Source organism: Limulus polyphemus, unplaced genomic scaffold, assembly GCF_000517525.1.
Source record: "Limulus polyphemus unplaced genomic scaffold, Limulus_polyphemus-2.1.2 Scaffold3495, whole genome shotgun sequence".
Taxonomy (NCBI): Eukaryota; Metazoa; Arthropoda; class Merostomata; order Xiphosura; family Limulidae; genus Limulus; species Limulus polyphemus.
This window is the reverse complement of record NW_013669105.1, coordinates 54,377-80,983: the sequence shown is the minus strand read 5'-3', so window position 1 is coordinate 80,983 and position 26,607 is coordinate 54,377. Positions and strand designations below refer to the sequence as shown.

The 26,607-nt window shown below is 36.2% G+C and overlaps 1 protein-coding gene across 1 annotated transcript in view; it reads right to left on the bottom strand.

Moving 5' to 3' along the window:
- Positions 1-26,607, bottom strand: part of LOC106469452 (TGF-beta-activated kinase 1 and MAP3K7-binding protein 1-like) — an 87,376-nt gene that overhangs the window by 23,020 nt on the left and 37,749 nt on the right. Inside the window, exons 3-4 of the mRNA XM_022397972.1 lie at positions 20,031-20,169; positions 11,742-11,970 (exon numbers count right to left, since the gene is read on the bottom strand). Of these exons, the coding sequence (XP_022253680.1) occupies positions 11,742-11,970; positions 20,031-20,169 (368 nt within the window). The remainder of the gene's footprint in view (positions 1-11,741; positions 11,971-20,030; positions 20,170-26,607) is intronic.

Sequence of the window (26,607 nt, the reverse complement as noted above, 5' to 3'; positions counted from 1 at the left end):
CACAGCCATTGGTCCAAGAAAACTTTACACATCCCACAGCTATAGCTACAGAATAGGTATTTGCTTTTCCTACAGAATAGCTACAGACTTTTTTGTAAGGGGGAGAAAAAAGAACTTATGCCGTAAATAACACCAGCAGAGTATTAACAAATCAAATCAAATTTAAAAAAGAGAGAACAATGAAACATTCCCTGTTCAGCATAATGTTACAAAAGGTTCCAAAGAAAAGCTGACCAAAATTGAATTTAAATCCCAATTCTACACTAAATTTTCAGTATTTTAAACAGAAAAGGACATCCTCGGTCTGCATCTCTCTGCTCTCCTCTACGAAAGCTCATACCAACTGACGCCACCACTACGAGTAAACAAAAGCCATGTGTATCAACAAAAGCATGTGCTTCATCAACAGATACCTCTCCATGTTCTAGTGGGCCACGTCTCAAGAAACTCTCTTTCCTTTGTCTTATTTCCAGATCTCCTCACAGCTTCTCCTGATGGCAATCTTACTAGCTAGATTAACATCAAAATTCCTTTCTCAGAATTATGTGGCACTTAATCTCAAATCTCATAGTGGGGTGAAGATAAGCAGAAGTTTCTGACTGCCCCTGATTATATTTCATTGCCCATCAGGGTATGAAATACATTTTAACCTAAATTCCCACCATGCTTGGGTTGGATTAGACTGACCAATATTAATGATTTTGCCAATATCACTGAAAAGAGAAAATGCAATAAAAAATAGCAATACCAATATTAATAACACTAAAAACTGTATTGAACTTAGCAGACAATGTATTTTTAAATGTAATTCCATTAATAGTTTTACACAAATCATAAATACAACATAAAAGATCAAAATACCATATCTCTCAATGTAAATATTGTTGAAGAACTCAAAATAATTGATTAAAACGAGTATAGTCTTGTGAACTCTTGGAACACAGCCCCAAATGTGGTACTGGGCTGTAAAGCAATACCTGGATTACCATGCATAATAGAGGTGTGAGCCAAAGTGTTAACTAAGCAGGAAGCAGAGAATATTTCACTTACTAGGGATTCCATCTAGTTTAAAGAATCACAGTTAAAAACAAATTATATAAATAAAATTAGAAAAATGTACTGGAACTTGTCCACATTCTTGTTAGCAAAATATCCACTAAAGGGTACTGAATGCCAAAAACCTTGCTGAATGGTGAACTTTGGTGAGATGTAACCTAAAATTCAGTTTTACATCCCAGCAAACAAGATAGATCAATTACACAAACCAATAACATAAAGTAGCTGGAGCAAGATCCATATATGTACAAAATAAAAACGAATAACCCAGACAAGAGATAAAAGCCATTCCTCTGCATGAGAATAAAAAAATAGTCAGGGAAGGTACATAACAGGTGCAAAAATGGCTACCTTCTCTCACAGCTTATGTTTTAGATATGAAAGCACAATCAGAGGTAAATGCATACAGCTTTTAAAGAAAATAAATTAAGAGAAGCATAGAAACCATAGACAAGGTTTTTTGACATAATAATAGTTGCTTTTATAATATTCTGATAATATAATTTTAATATCTGCAGAAAAACTTAAAATGAAATGCAGTCCAAACCTGATACCGGTCAATGCAATATAGCAGTCAACCCTTAAGTACAGCAATTTTAGCTCAGTTCCAAATATTTCCTTCTATTTTATATTTGTAGAACACCTGCTATTATGGGCACTCATACTGAGGTCAACTTGGCTTGTGAACACCTGTTTCCCACTCTCAAGCAGTCTCTTTGTACTCAGTGTTGTGGCCACCTAGGCCATCTCTCACCTGCTACTGCCAAATTGAGACATGTCAATCAAAGTGAGGCCACTACCGTACATTGACTTATAGCGGCTACATCTTGTAGGTATTACAAACCAGGTGACCACTGTTGTTCCATATTAATGGCACGCTAATCCTACTTGATGCTTCACACCTCATGCTGCATTGATGATCACATGATCAAACAAACAGCACGTTTTCACACTCTAAGCTTTTCATTTGTAACACTTCTTTGGTCTCTTTGGTCTTCTTGTGAACAAAAGATTTGTTCAATGGGGAAGATTCCCACATTCAAGTTTTGTCACCTTTCCCTTCATATTTCAATAAATAGAGCTCTGCTTTCTTGGCTACATCAATTGTCTCTGTTATGCCATTCTGTGCACACATTTACCAATGTGATTACTGTTGTTCAGTCATTTTTGGACTGTGATTATATTGGATCCTCATTCTCCTCTGGGACTTTTGTGTTGCTTTGACACACACTGTAACTGTTACATGGATTATCCATGCCTGGTAGCCCCCTCCCCTAAGAGGAAGGAGATAACTCTCCATGAGGAAGTCCAACTCATCCACAAGAGTGAAGGGAAGAGTCACAGTACCCTGGCACAAGAATTCAAGATTGGCAGAACTCAGGTGACATGTAAAAATTTCAAGTTCACTGATTTGTGTTTTTCAGGTTAGCTGCATCCTGAAGCAGAACTGATAGAGGCATACAAGAATAAGGCCAACCCTGACAGGAAGCACCAGTTCCAGAACCCCATCTACATGCAAAATGACACCATCGTCTTTGAGTGGTTCTCCATGATATGGTCCCTCAACATCCCAGTGTCAGGCCCAATGATCCAGACCAAGGCCCTGGATGTCGCCAAAGCCCTGAACCAGTCCAACTTAAAGACATCAGGAGGTTGGCTGTCCCAATTCAAAAGTTGACACATTATTGGGGGGCAAAAAGATCAGCAATGAGAAGTCCATAGTGAGCCAAGAGACCATTAACAACTGGCATGAGTGCCTCCCTACCATCTTGGAAGGATGTGACCCCACAGACATTTTCAACATGGACGAGATTGGTGTCTTCTATCTTGCCCTGTCAAAGGAAATGACAAGTCTGGTGGGAAGAAAAGCAAGGAGAGTCTGATGGCAGATCTATGTGCCAGCCATCTTGGCAAGCTTGAGAAACTCCTGGTCGTCGGCAAGTCCATCTGCCCCCGTTTCTAGAACCTCAACACCCGTAGGCTCTCTGTCATCTAGCTCACCAACAAGAAAGCCTGGATGACCACCACATATCTATCCAAGGCTGCCAAGTCATCCTCCTGCTGTACAATGCCTCATCCCAACCCCATGACCTGCAGCTCAGCAATGTCAAGCTTATTTACCTTCCATGCTAATGCCACCTCCTGCCATTAACCAGGGCATCATCCAGGCTATGAAGCTGCATTACTACTGTCACCACTTGCAGCATGTCATCACCAAGGCACCGACCCTGACCCCAGGACATCTGCAAGTCCATTGATATGCACCTTGCTGTGACCTAGCTCCAGGCTGCCTTCTGTGATGTCAAAGTCACCACTGTGCATAAGCATTTCAAGAGGACAGGCATGAGCTCCTCTGCCCTGAGCCTATGAGAGCTAATGTCAGCTGAGAAGTACACGGCTGTGTATGGCAGCTGCCCAGCCCATGATACCCTGGGTGATGGATGGAAGAGCTGCCTCATCCAGAAGGCCACTGCAGCACCTACTGAGCTAGAGCCTGCCAGCAACTATGAAGCCGAACCTGTTCCCTCCAGGCAGATAACAGACGGGGAGGCCCAGGACATGTTTGCTGTCCTTTGGGTCCATTTTCTGCAGAAATATGACAGTCAGACCCTTGATCTCCTAATGGCCACCCAGCAGCAGTTCCAAAATGAGGTCACCAAGTGCACTTCACAGCTCACCCTGGACAGCTTTGTCAAATGTGTGTAAAAGGAATGTGATATGAACCTTGATAGGACACTTTGTAATTATGAACTACGAAAGGACACTTTTTATTTGAGATAACAGAGTGTGAAAGGACACTTTTATTGGTGATGATGAACTGTGAAAGGACACTGTGTGATTATGAACTTCCAGAACAATTTGTGATGATAAACTCTATTCAGAGTCCCTTGTGGATGTTTGCTACAGGCTATTGTTTTTAATGCTTAATGTTGATTGGCATAACAGTCATACTGTTGATGGAGTTTTACTGCAATATTTTGTTTGTGTTTTCTATGTTTAATAAATTCTTTTTTTGTAACATGTGTGTTGTTTATTTCACAAAATCGCCCAGGTCTGGTTTACGTTACAGCAGCAGTCAGGACCGGTTGGCATGTAAACAGTTTGTTGATCACACTTTCATTGCCAAAAAAGAGTTTTACCCATCCAAACAAATGACAGGAATTTGAAAAGTTTGGTGCTCAAGAGTGTGATGTTTACTGTTTCATGACATTTAAGTTGTTGAGTCATTAGGCTGACAACTTTGATTGCAATTGAAAAAGGCAGGAAAGTGCATGCTAAATTCTAATGTCATAATTTTTTATTAAATTTTTGCCTATTCAATGATATGAAAAAGCCCCTTTTCAATTGAAATCATTGTGTTCAGAACTGATGATTCCTACTTCATCTCTCCCACTGATATCTTAATCAATGAATGCCAGTCACTGAAACTAACAAATCATGTGATGGCCACTTCTTGTCATTTCCACATCTAATATTGACAGAAATGGCAGAAAGTTGTTGTTTCTGATTTGAGTATCATTACCACCAGGTGTCACTACATGTGCACATAAACAACAGTTCCATGCCTTGGCCTCTGATACTGTGTGGTGCAAGGAAAATTCATGAAGCTCATCATTGCTCTAATTTTTGCATTTATCTGTTAATCAAAAATACAGTATAAAATTTTATTTTTCAGACAAGAAATGCAAAAAGGTATGCAAAGTTGTTATTAAAACATTCTGTATCAAACAGGAACACAGAAAGGTGAGTATTATGAGCAAGTTGTATGGGTATGTACTGTGCCTTTGAGGCCAGTCTGATTCCAGAGTTGACCCTATACAGTGACACCCAGAAATATGGCCACTCTGCTATGCAGCCATTAATTGCTTAGACCCACAGCTGACTGGATAAATTGGGTTGGACAATAATTAACAGCTACATCCCTTTTCCAACAGCAAAATGTTGTAGAACCTTCTTAGAGTGTTTGGCTGTCTTCAGTAGAGATTGTAAGGAAGAAAAATGGCACATCTTTCCATTACCTCAAACAGATACATGTCTGACCACAATGAAATAGACTACATAATTTAGTAGGTTACAACTGGCATCTGGATACTGTTAAATAACAGCTGTTTGAGGAGAGCAGACTCGTGGTTGCTGTTGACAAGAGAGATGGCTTGTATAAGCTTTGTATCATATAATTTGGCCTGTGTAATGGGCCTGCCAATTTTGAGAAGTTAACACTGAAAGGGTTCCAATAGGAGAAGTGCTTGATCTTTGTCACTGACATCTTAGTATTTGGTCACACATTCAAAACTGTGGCTGAAAACAGTATTCCAATGGATAAAAAAGGCAGACTTCAAACACAAACCAGGAAAATGTGCATTCATGAACATAGAGGTGGAATTTTTGTTAAAAATTGTGGTAGTAAAGGAATATCCATAGATCCTGGTTAAATAGCAGCAATGCAAGATTGGCCTCAAACTGTGCCAAAATGAGAAGTCTGCAGTTTCCTTGTTTATTTTATTTTATTACCATGAGTTTGTGGCCAACATCTTCAAAATTACTCACTATTATCAACTCTTAAACAAGCAGAGATGCACTTCAGATGGAGTGAGGAATGCAAGCTAGCATTTCACTATTTCAGTCCTTGAATTGTTCTTAAATAGAAGCACTGATGTTGGAATGTCCATGATATGATTGTGCAACCCTGTTAGATACCAACATTATTGACAGTGGAATCAAAACAATGTTATCACTGTTGCAAGACACAGTGTAATGTGTAGTCACATATGCCAGACATATAGTCATGGCTCGTGGATGCAGATACAAAATGATAAAGAAAAAACTGTAAATACAGTTGTGGACTTTGTAAAATACTTTTAATACTATTATTTAATGAAGACTACAAACAACTTCACAAAATGTTTAAGTACTAGTACCCAATGTTTTGGCTTATGCCTTTATCAAGGGTCTATGAATGTCACATGTTACCAAACTGATTTTAAATGACAGTAACCGAAAATGAAATACAACTACAACAATATAGCAAGAGGTCAACTGTAAATACTCATAAGTGTTGACTACTTCATGAAATGGGCTGAGGCTTATTCATTGGTTAATACATCTACATATTCCTTAATGCACGGGCAAAGAACCAAGAAAACCAAATTTTGCACCCATATTAAGTGGACCCTGGGGGTTTGCACCTGGGTATTAATACTTAACTACATGTATCTGTGTATGCTCATTTTTTATATGAAAAAAACCACATAAAAAGTAATGTGACCACCATAGCACCAAGAGCAAAGAACCTACAGATCTGAAATTTTGCACCCACACTAAGTGGACCCGAGGGTGTGCACCTGGGTATTATTACTTACCTTATCTATGTGCGTATCTGCATGCATCTTTTTAACAAGGCGATCTAGAGAAAAACCACATAAAAACGATGTGGTTCCTTATATTACCAAATACTAAGTGGACCCTGAGGGTGTGCATCTGGGTATTATTACTTATCCATATGCATGCATATCTTTTTAATGAGAAAAGCTATGAAAAAACCACAAAGAAAAGAAGTGGTACCTTATACTACAAAATACAAAGTGGACTCTGAGGGTATACATCTGGGTATTATATTACTTACCCATATGTGTGTGTACATGCATATTTTTTTTAATGAGACAAGCTAGTGAAAAATCACATAGGAACAAAGTGTTTCATGTTCCAGGGTATTAAATTTTTTAAATATTTTTGACTGTTCTTCTATGGTAAAACAGGTTCAGAATACACACTTTGACATAGTCATCTAAAATATATCAACCTAATAACCCAAGCAAAGCATCTTTTTAATGAGACAAGCTTGCAAAAAAAACACATAAAAAAAGAAGTGGTTCCTTATATTACAAATATAATTCACAAACATACAGACACACATGTGTGTGTCTGTGTATGTCTGACCACCACAGCATCAAGAGATAAAAACACAGAAACCTGAAATTTTGCACCCATGCTAAGTGGTCCCCGAGGGTGTGTAACTGGGTATTATAACTTATCCACGTGCCTGCACATCTTTTTATGAGGCAAGCTAGCAAAAAAACCACATAGAAAAGAACTGTGACTGCCCTAGACCCAAGAAGAAAGAACCTAGAAACTTGAAATTTTGCACCAATATTAAGTGGACCCTGAGGGTGTGCACCTGTATATTACTTATTCACGTGCCTTAGTAATATTTATATTACAATGAGTAATTCACATTAAATTCTGAACTTCTCAGAGGGGTGTTAAACAGATTAGAGAAGAGGGAAGAAACAGAACAAATACCACAATTTTCATATTAGAGGAGATTGAGAATTTTAAAAAATATTTTCTTATCAAATTAAGAACTTAAAACGTATATAAAAACTTGATTTATTAACAACATTTTGGTGTCTAGTTTATTCATATACAATGATAATAAAGTAGTTTAATAAATTGTGAATGTAACTCTCAAAAGTTGTGACCTGTGCACTTTAACCTACCCATAGCAAGATGGTTAAGGAACAAATGTAGCAGAATGGAGATCAGGTGTGGCTTTGATGCATGCCATCAGCATGAAAGTGTCTTTTGTTCTGACTGGACAGGATCTCACCTTGTGTTCTGACCAGTCAGTTTATTGATGTATGAATTATGGCAGTCAAGTGCACATTGACAGGCAACATCTATACATGACTGATCAACTGGTTTGGTCAAGAGCCATTAGAAGAGTTCATTGAGACAGAAGCAGCTGAGAATAATTATGTGGCTGTTAAAATGATTTAGATGAGGGAGCATCAGATCTAGAGATGTGAGACAGCTATAACAATTGATCACACTGCTACTTATGACCTCACATTCAGTACTGCTGTGACTGAACTTCATCATCATTCACCTAGAATAATCACATAGTTGAAAGATCAATGACTAAAAGTGGCATTCCTTGTCTCTAAAACTACCAGGTGATACTGTGAGGTACAATTTATGCACTATATGGTATGATTACAACTCAATCATTATGAATCAAGGGAGACACATGGTTGAGAAACAATGATTGAAAAAAAGTAGCATTTCTGATCTATGGGATGGTATGATAAGTTACAATGTATGCACTATACTGTATGACTAGCTTTCAATTATCAAAAGTTAGGACGATTTGTTGATTTCCAGAGTAACATGACCCAAAACTCTTTCTTTCTGAGGTATAAAGCAAAGTTTATTTTTAAGAGATATCCATAGAATATTGGATGACAGCTTCTCAACTAACACAATTTGAAATGGTTGGTACTAGTATATTTAATATTTAATGCATCAACAGTTTGCATGACTAATAATGATAGCTAAGTGTTAAAAACTCAGTTGAAATAATGAAATTAACACAATAACATGTCAAAATGGCTGAGAAAACCACTCAAGGGACATACTGAGCTTTCTATTGGAGATTCAGGTCATATACAGAAGTAAATGTATATAAGGTACCATTTCCAAAAATGGTAAGAGGTGAGCAGGGGGGGGGGGGTCACTGTGTTTGATTCAGAACATGAGTGATATCTTATCAAATAGAAAAGACAAGAGGTTCTTATTTTATATTCTAGCTTGTTAATATTGGTAGTTTGAGTTCTTAATTCGTATGAAACTGTAGATTTTGTATTTTGACATCACAAACATCTAACTTGAATCAGTGTTGTATTCAACATGCCACGTGACACACAAAAATTAAAGTTCAGTTGTGTTTTTTTAAATATTTACTTTTAAATTAAGATATTAACTAACAGATAATACTAAAATTTGAATTATAATCTACAATTTGATACCAAACTTATTGACACAAATTCATAAAATAGTAGTTCAATAAAATTTGGTCTTTGACATGTGACTTGTCGTGATAGGGTTAAGATCAAGTTCTTGACAATTTTGGCTATCTTTATCTTCTATTAGGCAGTGGAGATTTCATTATTTTATGTGGTGAAGCTTCAGTATTTCAAGCTGTTATGGAAGGAGGAAATCACAATGACCAAACTTACACTCAAGATTTTCTGTTTAGAAGCTGGACTTCCCTGCTAACCTGAGTATTCCTTGAACTGATCACACTTCTATCTAGTAGAACCCACTGTAGAAGATGAGTTGCTTGCTGTCACTCACTATTAGTCGGGTTGGCTGTACATTCTCTAGTGGTTGGAGAGCCCTGGTCAGAAGGACTTTTACCTCCAGAGTCCCAGTCCTTATAATACAGAGTACTAAAGACCACTTTAAAAGAGCCGAGTGCTGCTTAAACACTGGTGGAGTTGTGAGCTACCTCAACACTGGTTGAATTGAACCTAAAAAATATTCATCCATAGCAACCAATTTCCATAACATTGGTGTTCAAAAAGAAGAAATGGTAAAAATCACATCATTACCTGGCACCTCTAGTGAGGTGTTCCATTGGGAGATGTTTGAAACTGAAAAAAGAAGGCAACATATGAGCACAAATCTATGGCATAACTACTAAATTCCAAAGCCAAAGATCTAACTGGAGTTAAGGTCACCCAGAGCATTAGTTGAGTTCCAGGATAGCAAGCATAAAATGTCTACTGCAGCTTGAGAGGCACCAGTGCAACAATGGCAGTAAACATCACCATCAAAAGCCACAGCCAGCAAGCTAAGAAGGCCTCACTGCCTGTGGCAACACCACAACTATCAATGATTGTGAGGATCTTCAAACCCAATAAGGGAGCATCCACCTTGACCATGATCAAAATGAAGCAGGGAGCCTCTGCAGAAGTTAGATCACCACCAACAAAGACATCCCATGAAACCATCAAGTAGCAATTAATAGTACACTCCCAACCACTCTTCCCAAAGCTATTACCAATCATTCCAGAATGCAAAAGATACACTACTCAAAAGATACGGCCAAAATATGGCAGTCTGTTGGGCCAAGGCTATTGCTTGTAGCAGAAGGCAATGCATTCATCACAGTCTGCTTCTTGCAATCTGAGCTGGCAGATATGCATATGCCCTGGTCAAAACCATCTACACACACCATAAAGACAACAACAGTAGTCAGTTATCAATAAACAGCCTCAATGGAGGGAAAGGGAGTAGGACCTGGGACTTATTTTTGTATATTACTTTATTAATGTTGTGTGTGTATATGCATGCATAAATATGAATATATTTTAGATTTAATATTTGTATGTTGTCTAGTATGTTTTATTGATGTTCTTTTTCTGCATATCTTATATATCTGTGTTAAGAACTTTCATCACATATCCAATCTGTTTAACGGGGCCATGTTACTTTCTCATTTATAACATTTTAGGAGGTTTTTTCATCTAGAGTATGTACATGAACTTTTTTCATTTGTTTTTCCTAATGGCTTATTTTTGTTCAATATATGTCAGTGTTGAAGGTGTCTCTATATTTATAAGCTGATTACTGTCAAACTTCAAGTTAAAATATATCTTCTGATGATACTGTTATATAGCCCCTGGGCACCTGTTGAAGTAAGTCAACATAAATAATCAACGGTAAAGAACAGAAAAGTAAAATAAAACATAAAAAATAAACTATCAGTGAAAAGACAAAAACATGAAATTATGCATGTGACCAAAAAAAATATTTTAAGATTATTCAATGATGAATTAAAAGGTATGTACATATTTCCATTTCTTAATTTTAAACATTTCATTGTACTGTATGTTGATGATAATAGCTACTGTTAGTTATATGGTAGAGAAGATGAAAAATGAAATAAAAAAAATCTACCTTCAAAACTTTTGATATTCATTTAGATTTTATAGGTAATGCAAATGAAATTTGAAAACTGTGAGGCAAAAAAGGGTATTTCAGAGTCTGAGTACAAGTAACTACAATAAATAATGAAGTTTTAGTGGAAAAAAGTACAATAATTCAAAATTGAATACTTTATTTTGTCTGAAACTAGACACCTTTAGGAAAGTTCTTGTCAAATTTCAAACAATTTCATCCACTAGTTTTATCTTCGGAAAGAAATTTCATGAAAGTTATATAACCTTCTTACAATGTTAGTAGATGGTCCTGATCAGGTTAAATATTAAATTGTTATGTCAATTGCACAAAAAAATTATTAAAAGTATGTTTACATACCTTTTCACATTTGACATTTGTCCATGAAAACTTTATCTGTTTATATTTATGACATCAGTTAAGAAAATACATTACAACCTTTTGAATTAAAAGTTACAGTATCTTGTACATGTAGTGTGTTACAAGTCTTTTATGTGAACAAAAAATCGTGCACTTCAAAGAGAAATGTATATTAAAAGTCTCATAAGTCAAGATGTACATAAAAAAGTTTATCCACATTTTGAAAATATGCATTTCATGATCCAAACAGACAACCTGCTTCAGTGAAGAAATTACACTATAAATGTTTTGTATGTTTAAGTTACAATTAAGGTTTATACACTTATACACTCTATGTATTTTTTGATAACTCTCATACTATCTTTGTATAAATTGTCTCACATAAAAATCAAGAGAGTGCAATCTCTCCATGTGGTATGAATAGGTTTAATATTGTATTTGTGTCTCTCCTCCTTTATGTATGTATATGTAAATACACACACTACATATAATGTTCTGGTTGGCCTTTCTATTACATGATACTCCAAGTATTTATTTTATGTATTATCAGTCTATCATAAAATATTAGTAAACAACTATTTTACCTGAGAAAATCAAATTCAGTATATCCTCCTTTCAACATGTAGTTTCCTATGCATCTTGTGTTATGTAGAGAGCCTAACTTGTTTCCTTGACGAATTTTTTCAATGTCTAGCCCTAGATGAGACAATCGCAATAATTCATCTTCATTATAAATGTCATGGTTTGTAGTAAGCTGGATGATTCGTAAAGATCCATCACTATTAGTCTTCACTAGAAGTGCTCGGCAGTCCCCTGCACATACAAAAAATGTGATTTTGTTAACAGAATAGCCTTTCTATAAATTAAATAGTAAATTTTTGAACATAATTATACATAAATGTACATTTAAAAAATCAGAGCTTTCAATGCTACCATACATTAAACACTTTTGTAGTAGTTAAAATTTTAATATCTGATAAAAGAAGCTTTACAAAATTATTTAATGATGTATGATATAATAAAATAAAGCCAGTCTTGTCTTACTACTTACTCTGTTAACTTTTTTTAGAATGTTTCTTGTTAGCTGGAGAAAGGAAAGGGTGTGAAATTGGCATATTTATATTTTCAAATCTTATAATTTTCCTATACTGAAAATGTATTTCTGATAGGTACTTACCTCCTCTCACAAATATAGCTATTCTAATTCAGTGTTGCCCTTTATATGCAAAAATTTTTTTGTATGCCACAAGCCTTGAGTTCCCATGTACTCCACGATCAATATGTTTCAACTTCATCTCACATGTAAATCATCATGTGACAACACTTCACCAATAGGAGTGCAACACACTATTCTGAGACATGGCTTTTTCTATTCAATTTTACCAAACCATCACTTTGAGTTTTGGCAGAAATTTGAAGCACCAGTTTTAAGAGGGAAGGAAGGGTGGGAAGTGTGAAAAGAGGTAAGTACCTATCCGAAATAAGTTTTCAATATAGGAATATTATAAGAGCATCTGAACAGTGGAGACCCTCGCAGTAGAGGATCCAATGTGGTAGACTGCACCACATCTGTACCAGTTATACTTTACACCAAGTGTGGAAAGATGTATTGCAAACATGGATAGAAAAAGAAAGAAGCACATCCAAAAGGGAGAGAGCAATGTTTGGATAAGGATCTGAACCACAGGATATTGGAATCTCAATCCCTTGGGAGACAATAATGAGGATGAGAGTAAAAAGATGTACCCCAGTGTAGATTGGCTAGGGGCAGACCATACATGACAAGTCCACTACAATCCAAAACCCAGCCACCAGGAACTGACATCCATGTGGGTGTAGGAAAGAGGATAATACTGTCTTCACCTCAAATTCAGCAGAACAGAAGGATTTATCATGCTCACCAATCTGTGAACAGGAAACATGTGAGAAAAGTTAGAATAAGTAACTGATCCAGGAACCCGTCATCAAGACAATCGGAATAATCAAGATGTCCCTGTATTGTGTGACATCATACTGAAAACCAATGAGACAGGAACCACTACCAATACAGTATCATCCTCGGTATATATGAAAATCTTCGAGGGGTAGTGCAAGAGTAAGAACCGTAGCAACCCACATGTTCATCAACAGTGACCCACAACATGTTAGCAGGTCAATTGAGTGACGTAACAGAGACACCAGTAATACATATGTGAGGACTTATGTCGATTGGTTTTGCTCTTAGTCCAAAACCCAGTTACTAGGAGCTGACATCCATGTGGGGGTAGGTTGAGGGATCTCAGTTGATGGGGTTAACTGCAATTTTGATGGCTTACTCCAAAGCCATAACATCTCCTCAGATAGACCCATTCAGAGATGGAGCATCAGATGCGAGAACATTTTATCATAAACACTAACAGAACACCAGTGGCCTTCTCAAACTTAATGAATTATGTTTTGTATCATATATCACTATCACATTCAGGAGGATACCTCCATTGTCTACCACCCCAGTGACCTGGAACTGGAAAACAGTAAGGACTCCCATACCCGACTGGAAGAAAAAGGGGGAAGAAAATGTAGTGCAAAAGTCCAGAGAAATGTCAATACTAGAGACAATGCAATGAGTGACCATAAAAACCCTATTTTGAAAAGTAGACCACTCCTGATTTATTCAATTTAAGGAATGGCAGAGATGGGCAGCTATTGCCTTCTGCTTTACCCATGAAGTCCATGGGTTAGTACGGTCCAAAATGAGCATATTAATGAAGTAGGTATATCATGAGGAAAAACCTACAAGTGATCTTATGGAATACCCCATCTCAATAGTGTGCATTTAGTGGCCATGGAAGTTATAATTGTGAAGTTATCATGGCCTTACAGTGCATATTTGACTAGTTTAAGTATACCTGGCACTACTCACCACAAAGTGGGATCCTTAAAGAAAAAAGGGACATACCTCTAAAAAAGAAGAGGTACATATATAAAAAAGTAACTTACCCAGTCACAGTCTCACCAAAGAGTAAATGATGGTGACAGGTGGAAAACAGTATCCCAATGAGGAAGAAACAGCTATCCGAGGCAGATAATGGCACATAAACCTATGAAGTGTAGTCCCAGTACGTGATAGAAGAAGTACTTCCAAGGTACGAAGGGTGTGAGATGCAGGTAAAAGGTAAGGTGTCTGATCAGAGTGAAGACACCAGAAATGTAGGGAAGAAGGAGACAAGGAAGAAAAACAAAACAATTAAATCAAAAACCAAATCCAGCTGGTAAGAGAAAAGTCATGAACAGAGAAGTGGTACCAGGGAATGAAACTGTGGGAAAGGGAACCAACAGAAAGAAGTCTTGAAGTCAATTAAACAACCAAAAACACGTATGGGACATGGAAGGCCATCCAGATCTAACTGGGAATAAAGGTGGGAGATGGAAGGAAAGAAAAATGACAAAAGGGAAGAACATGCCCCATGAGTCTCCAAAATGTAGGTTAGAAAAAAATCGATCCAGCCAGGAAGAAGCAATCAGAAAGATCTGACACAGAGTAGCATGGATGAACAAAATCATCCCGGGAAAATAATGGATGGACTGATGAAATAAAGGTATAAACTTGTCCCAATCCTGTATAAATGCAAAGCCAGTGGATGAGGAACTGGAGACTGAAAATGAAAAAGAAGCAACTTGGAATCAAGGAAAGAGGCAAACATATCCCACTGATGAGTACCCCACTAGAGTTAGAGCTACTGGAAAATTTTGAGGATCAAGAGACCACTCTATGGGATAAAGTGGGTTGAGACTAGAAAGGAAATCTATAACAAGGTTGAACACACACAGAACATGACATGCTAGGAGAAGTATATCAAGTGTGTGGGCCAAAAATGGGAGATCCAAGATAGACCACAATGGGAACTAGAACTAGTGCACCCTTGTTGAGTGATATAAGCCACCACCATTGAATTGCTGGAATGAATCATGGTTAGTCAAATCTGGACAAAAGGAAGAAAGTAAACCAGAGCACATTGGACTGCCAGAAGTTCCAGAGCATCAACATGATAAGATCTTTCAGACATATACCATTGTCCTGAAACCTCATATTGATTGATCCATGCTCCCCAACTTTAGAGATAAGCATCAGGGAAGAGAAACAAACCTGGACAAAAGGGATGGAGTGGTCTTGATGACATGGGAGCTTTATTCAACCACCAATATTGTCGAAGAGGGAAGTAGAAAAGTTACCCTATCAAGATTCCATGGTTTTTGGAGCATCCCCTGAAGAGATTGCTTGTGTGCCAGACCAAAGCGGATAAGTGCTTCCATAGAAGCCACATCTCCCAACATGACAGAACAGTAATGGCATGGATAACTGAAAGCACCATTAAAAGTAGTCAAAGAGGAGAAATATGGGCCAGATGGAGTTGAGTGTTGAAAAAAACACCCCATAAAAGACAAGAATGTTAGGTAGGTAATGGAAAAGACTTCTTCAACTAGAAAACCCAACCACCTGAGCTGTGTGGGTAAGAAGAGGATGAGTATGTTGTGACAACTCCAGTATGGAATGAGCTAACACAAGTTAGACAACCAAGTTGTGGTATAAGTACAATCCTCCATCATGCTGAAGGTGGGTAAAACTGACCACCTGACAAAAGACTGATGGATCTGAAACAGGGTTAAAAGGGTAAGGTATGAAACTAGTACTGAATCCTGTGGTGAACAAACCTAAGATAGCATCACGAGGGATGAAAAAAAGGAACATTGCTATAAGGATGTGAAACGTCTACCTTGAGCATCTTCAGTCCTGGAGAAATGTGATAAAGAAAAACATAGTAAATTGGGAAAGAATCAAGAAGATGGATGGGACATATCAATCACAGAACTCCAATCAACATCGAGAATAAACAACTAATGGAGGAACCATTAGAGGTAGCACAAGTAAATGGAACATGAATAAAGAATGCAATGGCTCAGAATGAGACAAATGAGCAACCAAAAAAGAAAAATCAAATGGAGCATTACAAATATCCCACATGATGCTAAAGTCACAGAAGCACACACCCCCCAAAAAAAAACAGACCAGTGGAGGAAAAGAACTGGCCATAAGTCCCAAGTGAAAATGGGCAGTAAATGAAGTTGGTACAAGACAGTATCCCATCCAAGAAGATCCCAAAAGCAAAGAAGCCACATGTGTAGGGAAAGAGCCAAAGATATCAATCACTCCAATGTGGAGGTAAGGAAGGGGAAGGTATCTCATGAAAATCCCCAAGAATTAAGTAGAATGCCTTAGAAAGGAGGAGTATGCTGAACAATTCCTGTAGGAGAGTTGATAGAGGAAGTCAAAGGCTGGAAAACTTGGTGAGGGATAAAAAAAGATAAGATTATCAGGATCCACCCCCCCCAAAGCAAAGAATCAAGAAAGGAAAAACAATCAGCCTTATGATAAGCTAAGGCAAAATGAACCTTTAGGAGAAAGAAGCAATACTGGGAGAAGGCTGGACAGACCTCAGCCCTAGGGGTCCTCACAAACCAAATTAATTGTAAGATGTAGAAAATATAAATAATTACGAAGATGAAATAGTCTTTATGCTGTACATTTAAGTATGTATGTATTGACAATAAAAATTCATTTAAAAGTATTTGTTGAAGAAAACAATATAAATAACCTAATTTACAATTTACCAATAAAATGAATGACAGTTTAACCTGAAATAACAAAAACACTTGTTAAGCCTAATCTAACATTGTAGGACAAAGGTTATCATTAAGCTCTGATTGAAAACCCTAACCTTACAAACCTAACTCAAGTTATATATATATTGCTTTCTTCAACAAATAATAATATTAAGGTAAAAAAATATTCAAAATCTATAACAGTATAACAGAATATCTGTCCAAAGTCGACAGACCATAGTCGAAATGTATGGATTTCCAAATTCAAGGCCTGATGAAGGTCAACACATATAATGATCAATCTCCAGACATATGAAAGCCGAAAATTCCTCCATTGAGTACTGCCACCTGAAGCTTTGTGCTAGAAGTAAATGAGATCAATTTCTAGGTGGAAACATAAATTCTGGTGAAAACCAAAAACAAATTAAAGAACAATAAAAATAAGTGATCACTTAAAATTGTAAAAGTGAATTAGGGAAAAAACATAGAAAAATATTCCCAGTTTATATGAAAGTTTTTTGTAAATGCTGGAAGAGAGCACAAACAAAAATGTCATGATCATAGCGCTGCCAAATGATAGCTGATAGTTCGGTAGAATCGAGTCACTTGCGTCAGGAGGGTGTGTTGCACTTCTATTGGTGGAGGGTTGTCACATGATGATTTAAATGGAAGATGCAATTGAACCACGTTGATCATGGAGAACATAGGAGATAAAGGCTAGTGGCATGCGAAAAATTTGCATATAGAGGGCAGCACTGAATGAGAATAGCTATATCTGTGAAAGGAGGTAAGTTATCTTAGCGTAAAGCTTTTGATAAAGGTTCCACATCAAAGATTGACTACGAAGACCATACTGGAAAGGGTTGAGGATAGATTAGTTTGGTTTGTGGGGTCATTGGTTGGAGAAAAAAAGGAAAAGGTTGTTATAAATGGAGTCCAATGAAAGTGGACTCTTGTTACTAGTGGAGTACCTGAGGATTCAAAGCTTAGACTTTTCCCCTTTCTTATTTACATTAATGATATTAATATGGGCATAATTAGTAAAGTTTGCTGATGAAATTCAACCCTTAGATATTTCTAGCAGTATTAAGAATGTTGAAGTATTATGGAATAACTTGGATCAATTGGTAAGGTAAACGAACATTTGGCAAATCACCTTTAATTATAGCAAGTCCAAGGTAATGCATATGGATTATCATAACTTGAATCACACTTTCAATATAGATGAGAATCTACTCAAAAGTGTGACTGAAGAAAAAAAAACTTTGGCACATTAGTAGAAAAAAATCACTCAAATCAGCAAAGTAGTGCTGTTAGAGCAAAGCTGATAGAAATTTAGGGTGTACTTATAGACAAACTTATTACAAGTCAAGAGTTAATAACCTGTAGTTAGGCCCCAACTGCAATACTGTGTACAGTTTGAACATCTTAATTGAAAAATGATACTGATTTATTGGAAAAGGTTCAAAGGCAGGTTACAAAGCTGATTCCAGGATTGGAAGGGTTATCTTATAAAGATAGTGTAAGATCTCTTAATTTATATCATCGATGCTACTAACAAATACTCATTAACAGAAAGAGAAACCATAATTTCCAACTTCTCTATTTACTTATATTGTTTTGAATTCAGCTCCAAGTATGTTTAGTAAAAGATGATTGGCTTATAGAATGAGGTTACCTTCAGCAGTAGTAGAGATTGAAAGTTATCAAAAGTTTGAAATAATTATTTGATGATTTCCTTAAAAAATCAAATGTGGGTTTGAATTATTATTTTTCCCAAGAGAGGGAGTGCTAGGACTGCTTTGAAGATCAAAAGTGTCCATATGTTATGTTAAATGTAATACTTGGTCTATCATCTAAAATAAAAACTAGAAAGGAAATGAGAAAAAAATCATAGGCATCAATGTATTCTAGATTGAAACAAGCTAAACGTAATAAGAAATTAATAAAAGAAACAAAATTATTAAGGTCAGAAAATTATCATATCACAAATTCCTCATAAGGATTGAAATACAAGTAGACTATGTTAAATGTCAAGAGAAAATCTGACTTTATCTTGTAATGATTAAATCAGATTGAAGACTGGTACAAGTGGTAGGGACTTGTGATTGAGTAACAAAAATATCAAAATTATGACTTATAATGGAGTGAAAGGAATTAGAGAAGAGAGAGTTCAAGGTCTAGATCTTAGCAAAACCAAATAATACAACAATTATAATGAAAATTGCTTTCTCTTTGGAGTGAAATTAACAATGATAATTATTCAGTAAATTTTTTCTACCAGTTAAGGGCAGTCTCTATACAGATATATAATTTCAAAATTGTTTTTTGTTATGACATTTTTGATTTCTCAAGGTGTTTAAATGTATATGGTCTTTTGAGCTTGATGTTCATGTGTCTCCTCATTTCACCTACACAAGAATAAGTACATAAACTGCAATTAGTCATGTACATTACTCATATATTTTGTTTTACAGTAAGATAATTTCTTGGATATTCTTGATATTAATCCCAGTTTTGTATAATTAAAAAGTGATGTTGATGTTATGTTTTCTTTAATACCTGGTTCCATAGCTTGGCAAGGTTTCCACCGACTTTTTCAATGAATTGTGTTGATAATAATGTTACTATTTTATGACTGCTTAATGTTTTTACATATGATAACTTCCTTAGTTTTGTTTCATTAATTATTTTGGTAATGGTTCTTTATGGATAATAATTTTTTTTGGAGACTGTTTTAGATATTATTGTCCAGTTCATTCAATAAGTTGTTAAGGGAACAACACAATGAGACTGACTGTGAATTAGAAATTACTAGATGGAGGTGATCATGACAACGATTTGATGGATTAGCTACATATTCATCTAGATAAACTCTACTTGAACAACATTTTGTGTAGACAGTTTTGAAAATGCAATTAATTTATCTTTACTAAAGATATTACACATCTTTTGGTGCTAGGATGCAATGCTCAATTTGATATCTGAATAGCTGCTTTACACAAAATATGAACATGGTCAAACAAAACAGGAGGTTCAGCTGTTGGCTGATGTTATCAAAAACAACATTTTGTATGGGGTCAAATTAAGTGTTTCCAATGCTCAGGCTGAAATTTTTGTGCCAATATTAGTATGAAGATAGTCCTAGCAAATTTTATGACAAAAACTTATAAGACCCACCATGATTTCACATCAGTTTGTCTCATACAAATTTTAAATAATATTTGACTTACCAACACTGGCAACATATAGTTTATTTTTAAGTATCAATGCCACCAATGCAGCAGTTCCTGCTGAGATCTCACGTATAACATCCTGTAGCTGGTTAACTATATCAGGAAACTTTGTGTATGCCTGATAATCACTCAAACCCTGTGAAATAACAAATGAAAGCTTGAAGTTAACTAATACAACCTCAAAAAGATTAAACAGTATTTGGGGGGGGGGGAGATGATTAATATTAATTTCCTATAAGAGCAAGCTGATTACTAAGAGCAAAACTACAAATCAACCAAGCAATCAGTATAGCTAATTAAACATGCACTTCTATTATAAAGGTTGCAATACACTGTTTCATCAGTTAGGTGCATTCACTGTTAATGATATTTTCAGCCATAATTTGAATAATACCTCATGATATTTTGGCAGCTTAATAAACTTACGTTAGTCCTAAATACATACATTATGCTAACAATGCAATAATAACAACAAGTAAAAAAAGTAATGACATTCAATATACTAAATAGTACAATCAAAATTTAAAAATAAATTGCACTTTTCAAACAGGCAAAAGTAATACACATTATATATCTAGGCTTTTAAACTTTAAAACCTCAGAAATACTATTAGTTATAGACTTCAAGTTCTCCTAAAAATTTCAATCAATATACTTTTAATAATGCACTGAACATAAAACAAATCATTGGCATATAAATTACACATTTCTAAGTAAAAAATACCTTGCATAAGTTGACATTAAAAATATTTTAATAAAGTCATGAGATTATCTTGCATCATTCATTATAACATTGTTTTCATGTTCATAAATCGAAATTGTCACATAGAAATTTCTGAAAAAATTAACAAAAAATAAAAGATCACCTTCAAAAAAGTCACAAATTTGATTCTCCTGCATAATTCAAACTGAATTTGACAGGAAATGACTCTGAATAACATAAATGTTGTTCTTAGTTTTGACAAAAATTAATAAACTTGTGTTTTGGTTCAAAGTATATAATCAAAGCTGTATATTAAATAGTAAACTGCTGTTGTGTACAGACAGCATTCTCTAAAATGCTGCAGGATTGCAAGTTACAATTCATGAAAAGAACCCTAATCCAGGTCCTGAAAATTTGGTCTAAAACATTCAATTCTAGAATATTTGGTCCCAGAATATTCAGTCCCCAGATGGATCACAGTGCCTGATACAGCAATATCAGAAATTATTGCTTACATCGGACAGCACAATCATGCTGCAAGTTCAGCCAAAGTTCTGTCAAGGGTTGCTGTAGTGACAGACCTTTAAAAAAGGGAAAACATCGAACAATAGAACAATAAAATTAGTTTTTTGAAGGCAATCACACATAACCTAATTACATTTACTTAACCCTATTACTGTGCATTTTGACATTAAATTTTTAAATGTAGGCTTATAATTTTTTTAAATATTGACTTACAATAAAAATGCATGGATATTGTTAATTATTTTATGACCACAACTTCTTATTTTCAAATGAAATTCTTCTTGGTAGCTAATTTTCCTGGGACCAAGTTTTTCTGGACCACATTTTTCTAGAACCTCTAATCACTTATTCATATTAAATTTTAGAGCAAACTGATTTTACAATATACCTTACTTTGACATAGCATGTATTTCATATACACAAAACATTTTGAAATCTTCTACAGTCTAACTTGGAACATCCTAAATCTGATTGGGGTCATGTTAAATTCAGCCTGAGGGGTTACTTTCTGTAAACTGACATATCAAGGAACTTACTTATTGTTTCATGATACAGTTTCACTGTACTCTGTTTCACTCTTGTTCAACATTCTTGTACCTGTTTTCTAATTGGTCAGCTACAGAGAAAATGTGTATTGTGAATGTTAACATTTTCCCTACCTAAAAATGTGTTTCTGATAGATATTTACCTCTCTTCACATGAGTTTCTACAAGAACTGTGCTAGTACTTGATATAATCATCCTGCAATTAGTCTTCCACCAATAGCAGGGTGATGCATTCTCCATGCACAATAAATGCTCATAACCAATTGCACTCAAAATTAACATTATTCTTAGATAAAGCAAAAATAATGTGCACTGGAAGTGGGGAGGAAGGATGGGAAAGTGTGCAGTGAGGTAAGTATCTATCAGAAATACATTTTCAGGTAAGGAAAATGTTAACTTCTAAAACAGTATTTTTACCTCTCTTCACACAGTAGCTATAATCCCATTTTGATGGGGTGGAAGGGCTGGTGCAATTGCAAAAACCTAAATGAGTCTTCAGAAAAGATGAATGAAGGGGAAAGCCCTGGAGTGTGACTCTATTGTGGGGGTTTAGCAAAGCAGCAACACTCTTGTGTACCACATCCATCTCTTGATCCAGATTGAAGTATGAAATGAGGAAAGCAAAGCCAATGTGTCTCAGGGATGTGGAAAAATGCACAGACATTTGCACACAATCTACTGGTTGGAAATGAGAAGTAATGTGGCTAATGCAGAGATCAAACTGTAAGGTTTGGTATTGTCCTGTTGTATCATTTATTCACCATACATTACAGAAATGAGGACAAATGTCTCTTCCTGTTGTAAGAGCAGTACACCTTGCCTCATACAGCAGGCCAATCCACTGAGAATTTGGCATATTATATAAGAGGGGTGACTTGCACTACATTAACTACACATCCTTCCCTATTCCCTTGCATTGTGCAGTCTATTCTGACTCTCTCAGGAGGGATCACACAACCAGTGAGGAACTCTTCAAGTTGACCACCTCAGCAAGTGGTGAGGGTCTCCCATTCTCCACTGAACAACCAGGGAGAGAGGAATTTACATTGGAGAGACACCAGAGAGGTGCCCTAATTTGATTAGGCCTAAATGTTATAAATGTCTTTTACTGGAGAAAATGCAATGGTTTACTGTGAAATTTAATTTGAAAAGCTGGTGAGTCAGGGAAATGGACAGACACTCCCCTAATGCTGGATTTTATCATAATAGTCTATGGAAGATACATTATATATATATATACACACACACAAACCACTCTAGTGGTCTTGCAGAAAACCCCATGTTAACAGTGGGAACATAAGAAGCCATTGCAGCAGATGTGTTTAACATTTTCTGTTACCCTAACTCAATGTGGGTTCCAAGAAACGAGTCATAAAAGAATAGAAATGGGTAAGGAAGTAAAAAATGTACTTGTCCATTAGATGTTAAGTAAACTGGAGAATGACAACTAAAAATAGGTGATATCCTGAAGGTGAACAGATTTCATCCAAGGGCTGTTGAAATTGTGAGGCCAGAAAGCATCAACTGACAGATTTAATGTGATGAGACATGATACAGCCTGCATCCTCATCCAGAGAGAAATAAATGATCCAAATGAAGTCATCAAATCCATCCAGTGAGCATAAAGGGCATGAAAACCCTGAAGAAGAGGGGGTTCTATAGCACCCCCCCAAAAAAAAGGATTGTGGGAATCTCGAATGGACAAAAGACTATCAGGATCAGTATGATCATAGAAAACCAAGACTGACATGAGATAATTGAGAGAGAAAAGGAACAATCTCTCTCCAAACCACCGAAGTTACAAGAAGAAACCATCAGTCATGGAACAGGATTAAGGATGATCTGTGAAACAAAGTATACGAGGCATCCAGTACATAATGGTCAGATCTGTGATGATTACAAGTAAGAAAAAGAAGGAAATAGGTTTTGAGAGAGAGAGGTGTTATAATGAGCAAGAAGCCCATGGTTTAAATGGGGCTTGTTTAAGAGCATGTAGAACCACATTAAGGTTCCAGCTGAGCAACTGAAATAGAGAAGGAGAACAAAGAATGAGGAAGGACTAAAACAGCAGAAAGAATAGGGGTGAAAATGATGGAACCATAACAAAAAAAGTTGAAAAGCAGTAAACAAGACTGTCTGATAGCCTGCTATGGGAAAAAAAACTGAATCCTCAGATGAACAATGAGGGAAAAAAGGCTGAAGGGTGGGATACGAGAGGATGGCCTGGTAGGAGAGAGTGACAAATGGATCAATGGTATTGTTATTGATTGACATAGAGAAAAAAAGGGTGACACAAATGAGATAAAAGAAGGGCTACATGGCTGGAAAACCTAACTCATAAGCAAAGAACTGGACAAATTCCACATATGAAGATGAAGGGATGACACTCCTAGGTGAAAGAAGGATATATAAAGTTGTAGCTAAGATTACAAATACAGAGAGATATGAGACCATTCCTGGCTGGGGGCATCCACAACCAGAGCAGCTGGGTGAGGTACTGTAGACCAGATGAAAGGAAGTTTTGAATTAAGAGGAGTTGTGAAAATATTGATGATTTAGTGATATCTCTGTAGGAAGAATCCTGTGTGGGCAAGAGAAATGATTTACACCAAGTTCAAAGCTCCCCATACATGACAGGCAGACAAACCCATAGTGAGTGAGCCCAAAACAGAAAGTCCAACATATGAAAGCAAAGGTCCCTGGAGTGAGTCTCACTCTAATGATTAATATAGGAAGCAACTGTAGAATTGTCAGAGTGAATCATAACCAAGTGATCCACACAAGTCAAGGTAGGAAATAGGAACTTGTTCAACGGGCAGCCAAAAGTTCCAGAATACTGACTTGGAAAGTACACTCAACATGAAACAAACCTCTGAGGTCATGGAGTCATCCAGAGATGCACAACAACCTGTAAGAGATGCATTGGAGAAGAGATGAAGATCAACATGGGGGTGGCAGCAAAATGCATACCATAACATTTACATGATCCAGCCATCAAGACAAACCATCAAGAACTAGCCCTGAGTTGCAACTATAATTGTATAATTTGAATATAATTTGTGGTTAGGAACTTAGGAAAGTAGAATGCTTCCTTACATCTGACAATTTGCATGTTGCAACTAAATAGTTTAGTGAGTATTTATTAATTTATTCTTTAAGCCTATTTTGTCGAAAAAGAAAGTGGAGCACAGGGACACAAAAGACATGCACAATTCGCAGCTTCAATGGTGGAGTCAAGCAAATTGATGATAGCTTTCCTTGCTGGAAGTGATGACACGAGTAAGCCAGCATCTGTTCCTTTTGATGGCAGCAAAGAGGTCAAAGTGCAAGACTGTGAACATGCTATTTCATTTGAAACAGAAACAATGAAGAAACTGTTCTCTGTCCTGTTGAAAGCTACAATAATAATAATAAACATGAGGATTCCACTTTGTCAGAAACAAATCCACAGAATAGTGTTGCTAAGCTAAAAGAGGATGACCTAATAAATATTTTAACACACAGGGATATTGGATTTATGAAGATTGATACAACAGGCTCAGCAGTTGTAACACATGCACATCGCACAGAAATTGTTAAAGTTGGAGCACATGAATTTCAACATAAAGAAGGTCCATTTGATGCCAAAAATGGCCATTCTGTGACTGCATTTTGCTTGAAATGACACCTCTGAATGAACAAGAGGTCAATAGTTCCTGGTGGGTGTATTCACCTCTACATAAAGCAGCATACTGCTTTTGTTGTCTTCTTTTTTCATCTACATGTATGACATCCGATAGTCAGTCTGCTTTCAAAACACAGGGTGGATTCTCTAACTAGAAAAAAATTGGAAATGAAAATAGTGACAGTCATCGTGAGTCATTTGCTGCTTGGAAAGAAACTGAGCACCAAATTCATCTTCAAAGTCGCATTGATGAAGAGCTGCAAAGGCAAATTCAGCAAGAAAAAAGTAAATGGAGAGGTGTACTGTGACAGTTGCTGGATTGTACACAATATTTAGCTTCTCACAATCTTGCATTTCGTGGTCATATTGAGGACATAACCTCAAACGAAAAATCTGGAAATTTCCTGTCATTTTTGCAGTTATTAGCAAAGTATGATCCAGTTATGAGAGAGCATTTAGAGCGTGTTAAAAACAAGCAAATGTCAACATCTTATCTTTCTCCTGAAATCCAAAATGAGTTTGTAAATCTCAAGGCTTCACATGTGCAAAATTATTGTTTGTCAGAAATTCGTAGAAACAAATACTACGGAATTCTGTTTGATTCCACACCTAATTTAGCCCAGTGTGAGCAATTGGCCCAAGTGATTCGGTTTGTTGACATTGACTTTAAGATAAGAAACGTAGAAGTCAAAGAGCCATTTATTGACTTTATACAGATAAAGGAAAAAAGACACTGCTAATATTGAGAAAACAATAAGCACAACATTATAAGCGGATGGAATTTTATTGAGTGATTGTTGTTCACAATGTTATGATAATGCTGCTGTCATGTCAAGTAACCTGTCAGGCATTCAACAAAGAATTCTGAACAACAATCCAAAAGCAGTGTTTATAAACTGTGACAACCATAGTTTGAACTTAGCATGTCTTCTTGCTGCAGGTCAGGAAACAACAATTATTACCTTTTTTTGGTATAATTGGAGCCACTTATAATTTCTTTGCTCATTCAACAACTCGATGGGATGAACTGCAGCAGGAGCTTAAGATCTCTGTCAAGTGTGAATCAAAAACACGGTGAAGTGCAAGAGAAAAGGCAGTAAAAGTTGTACATGAAAAACTGGATTAATTGCTAGGACTA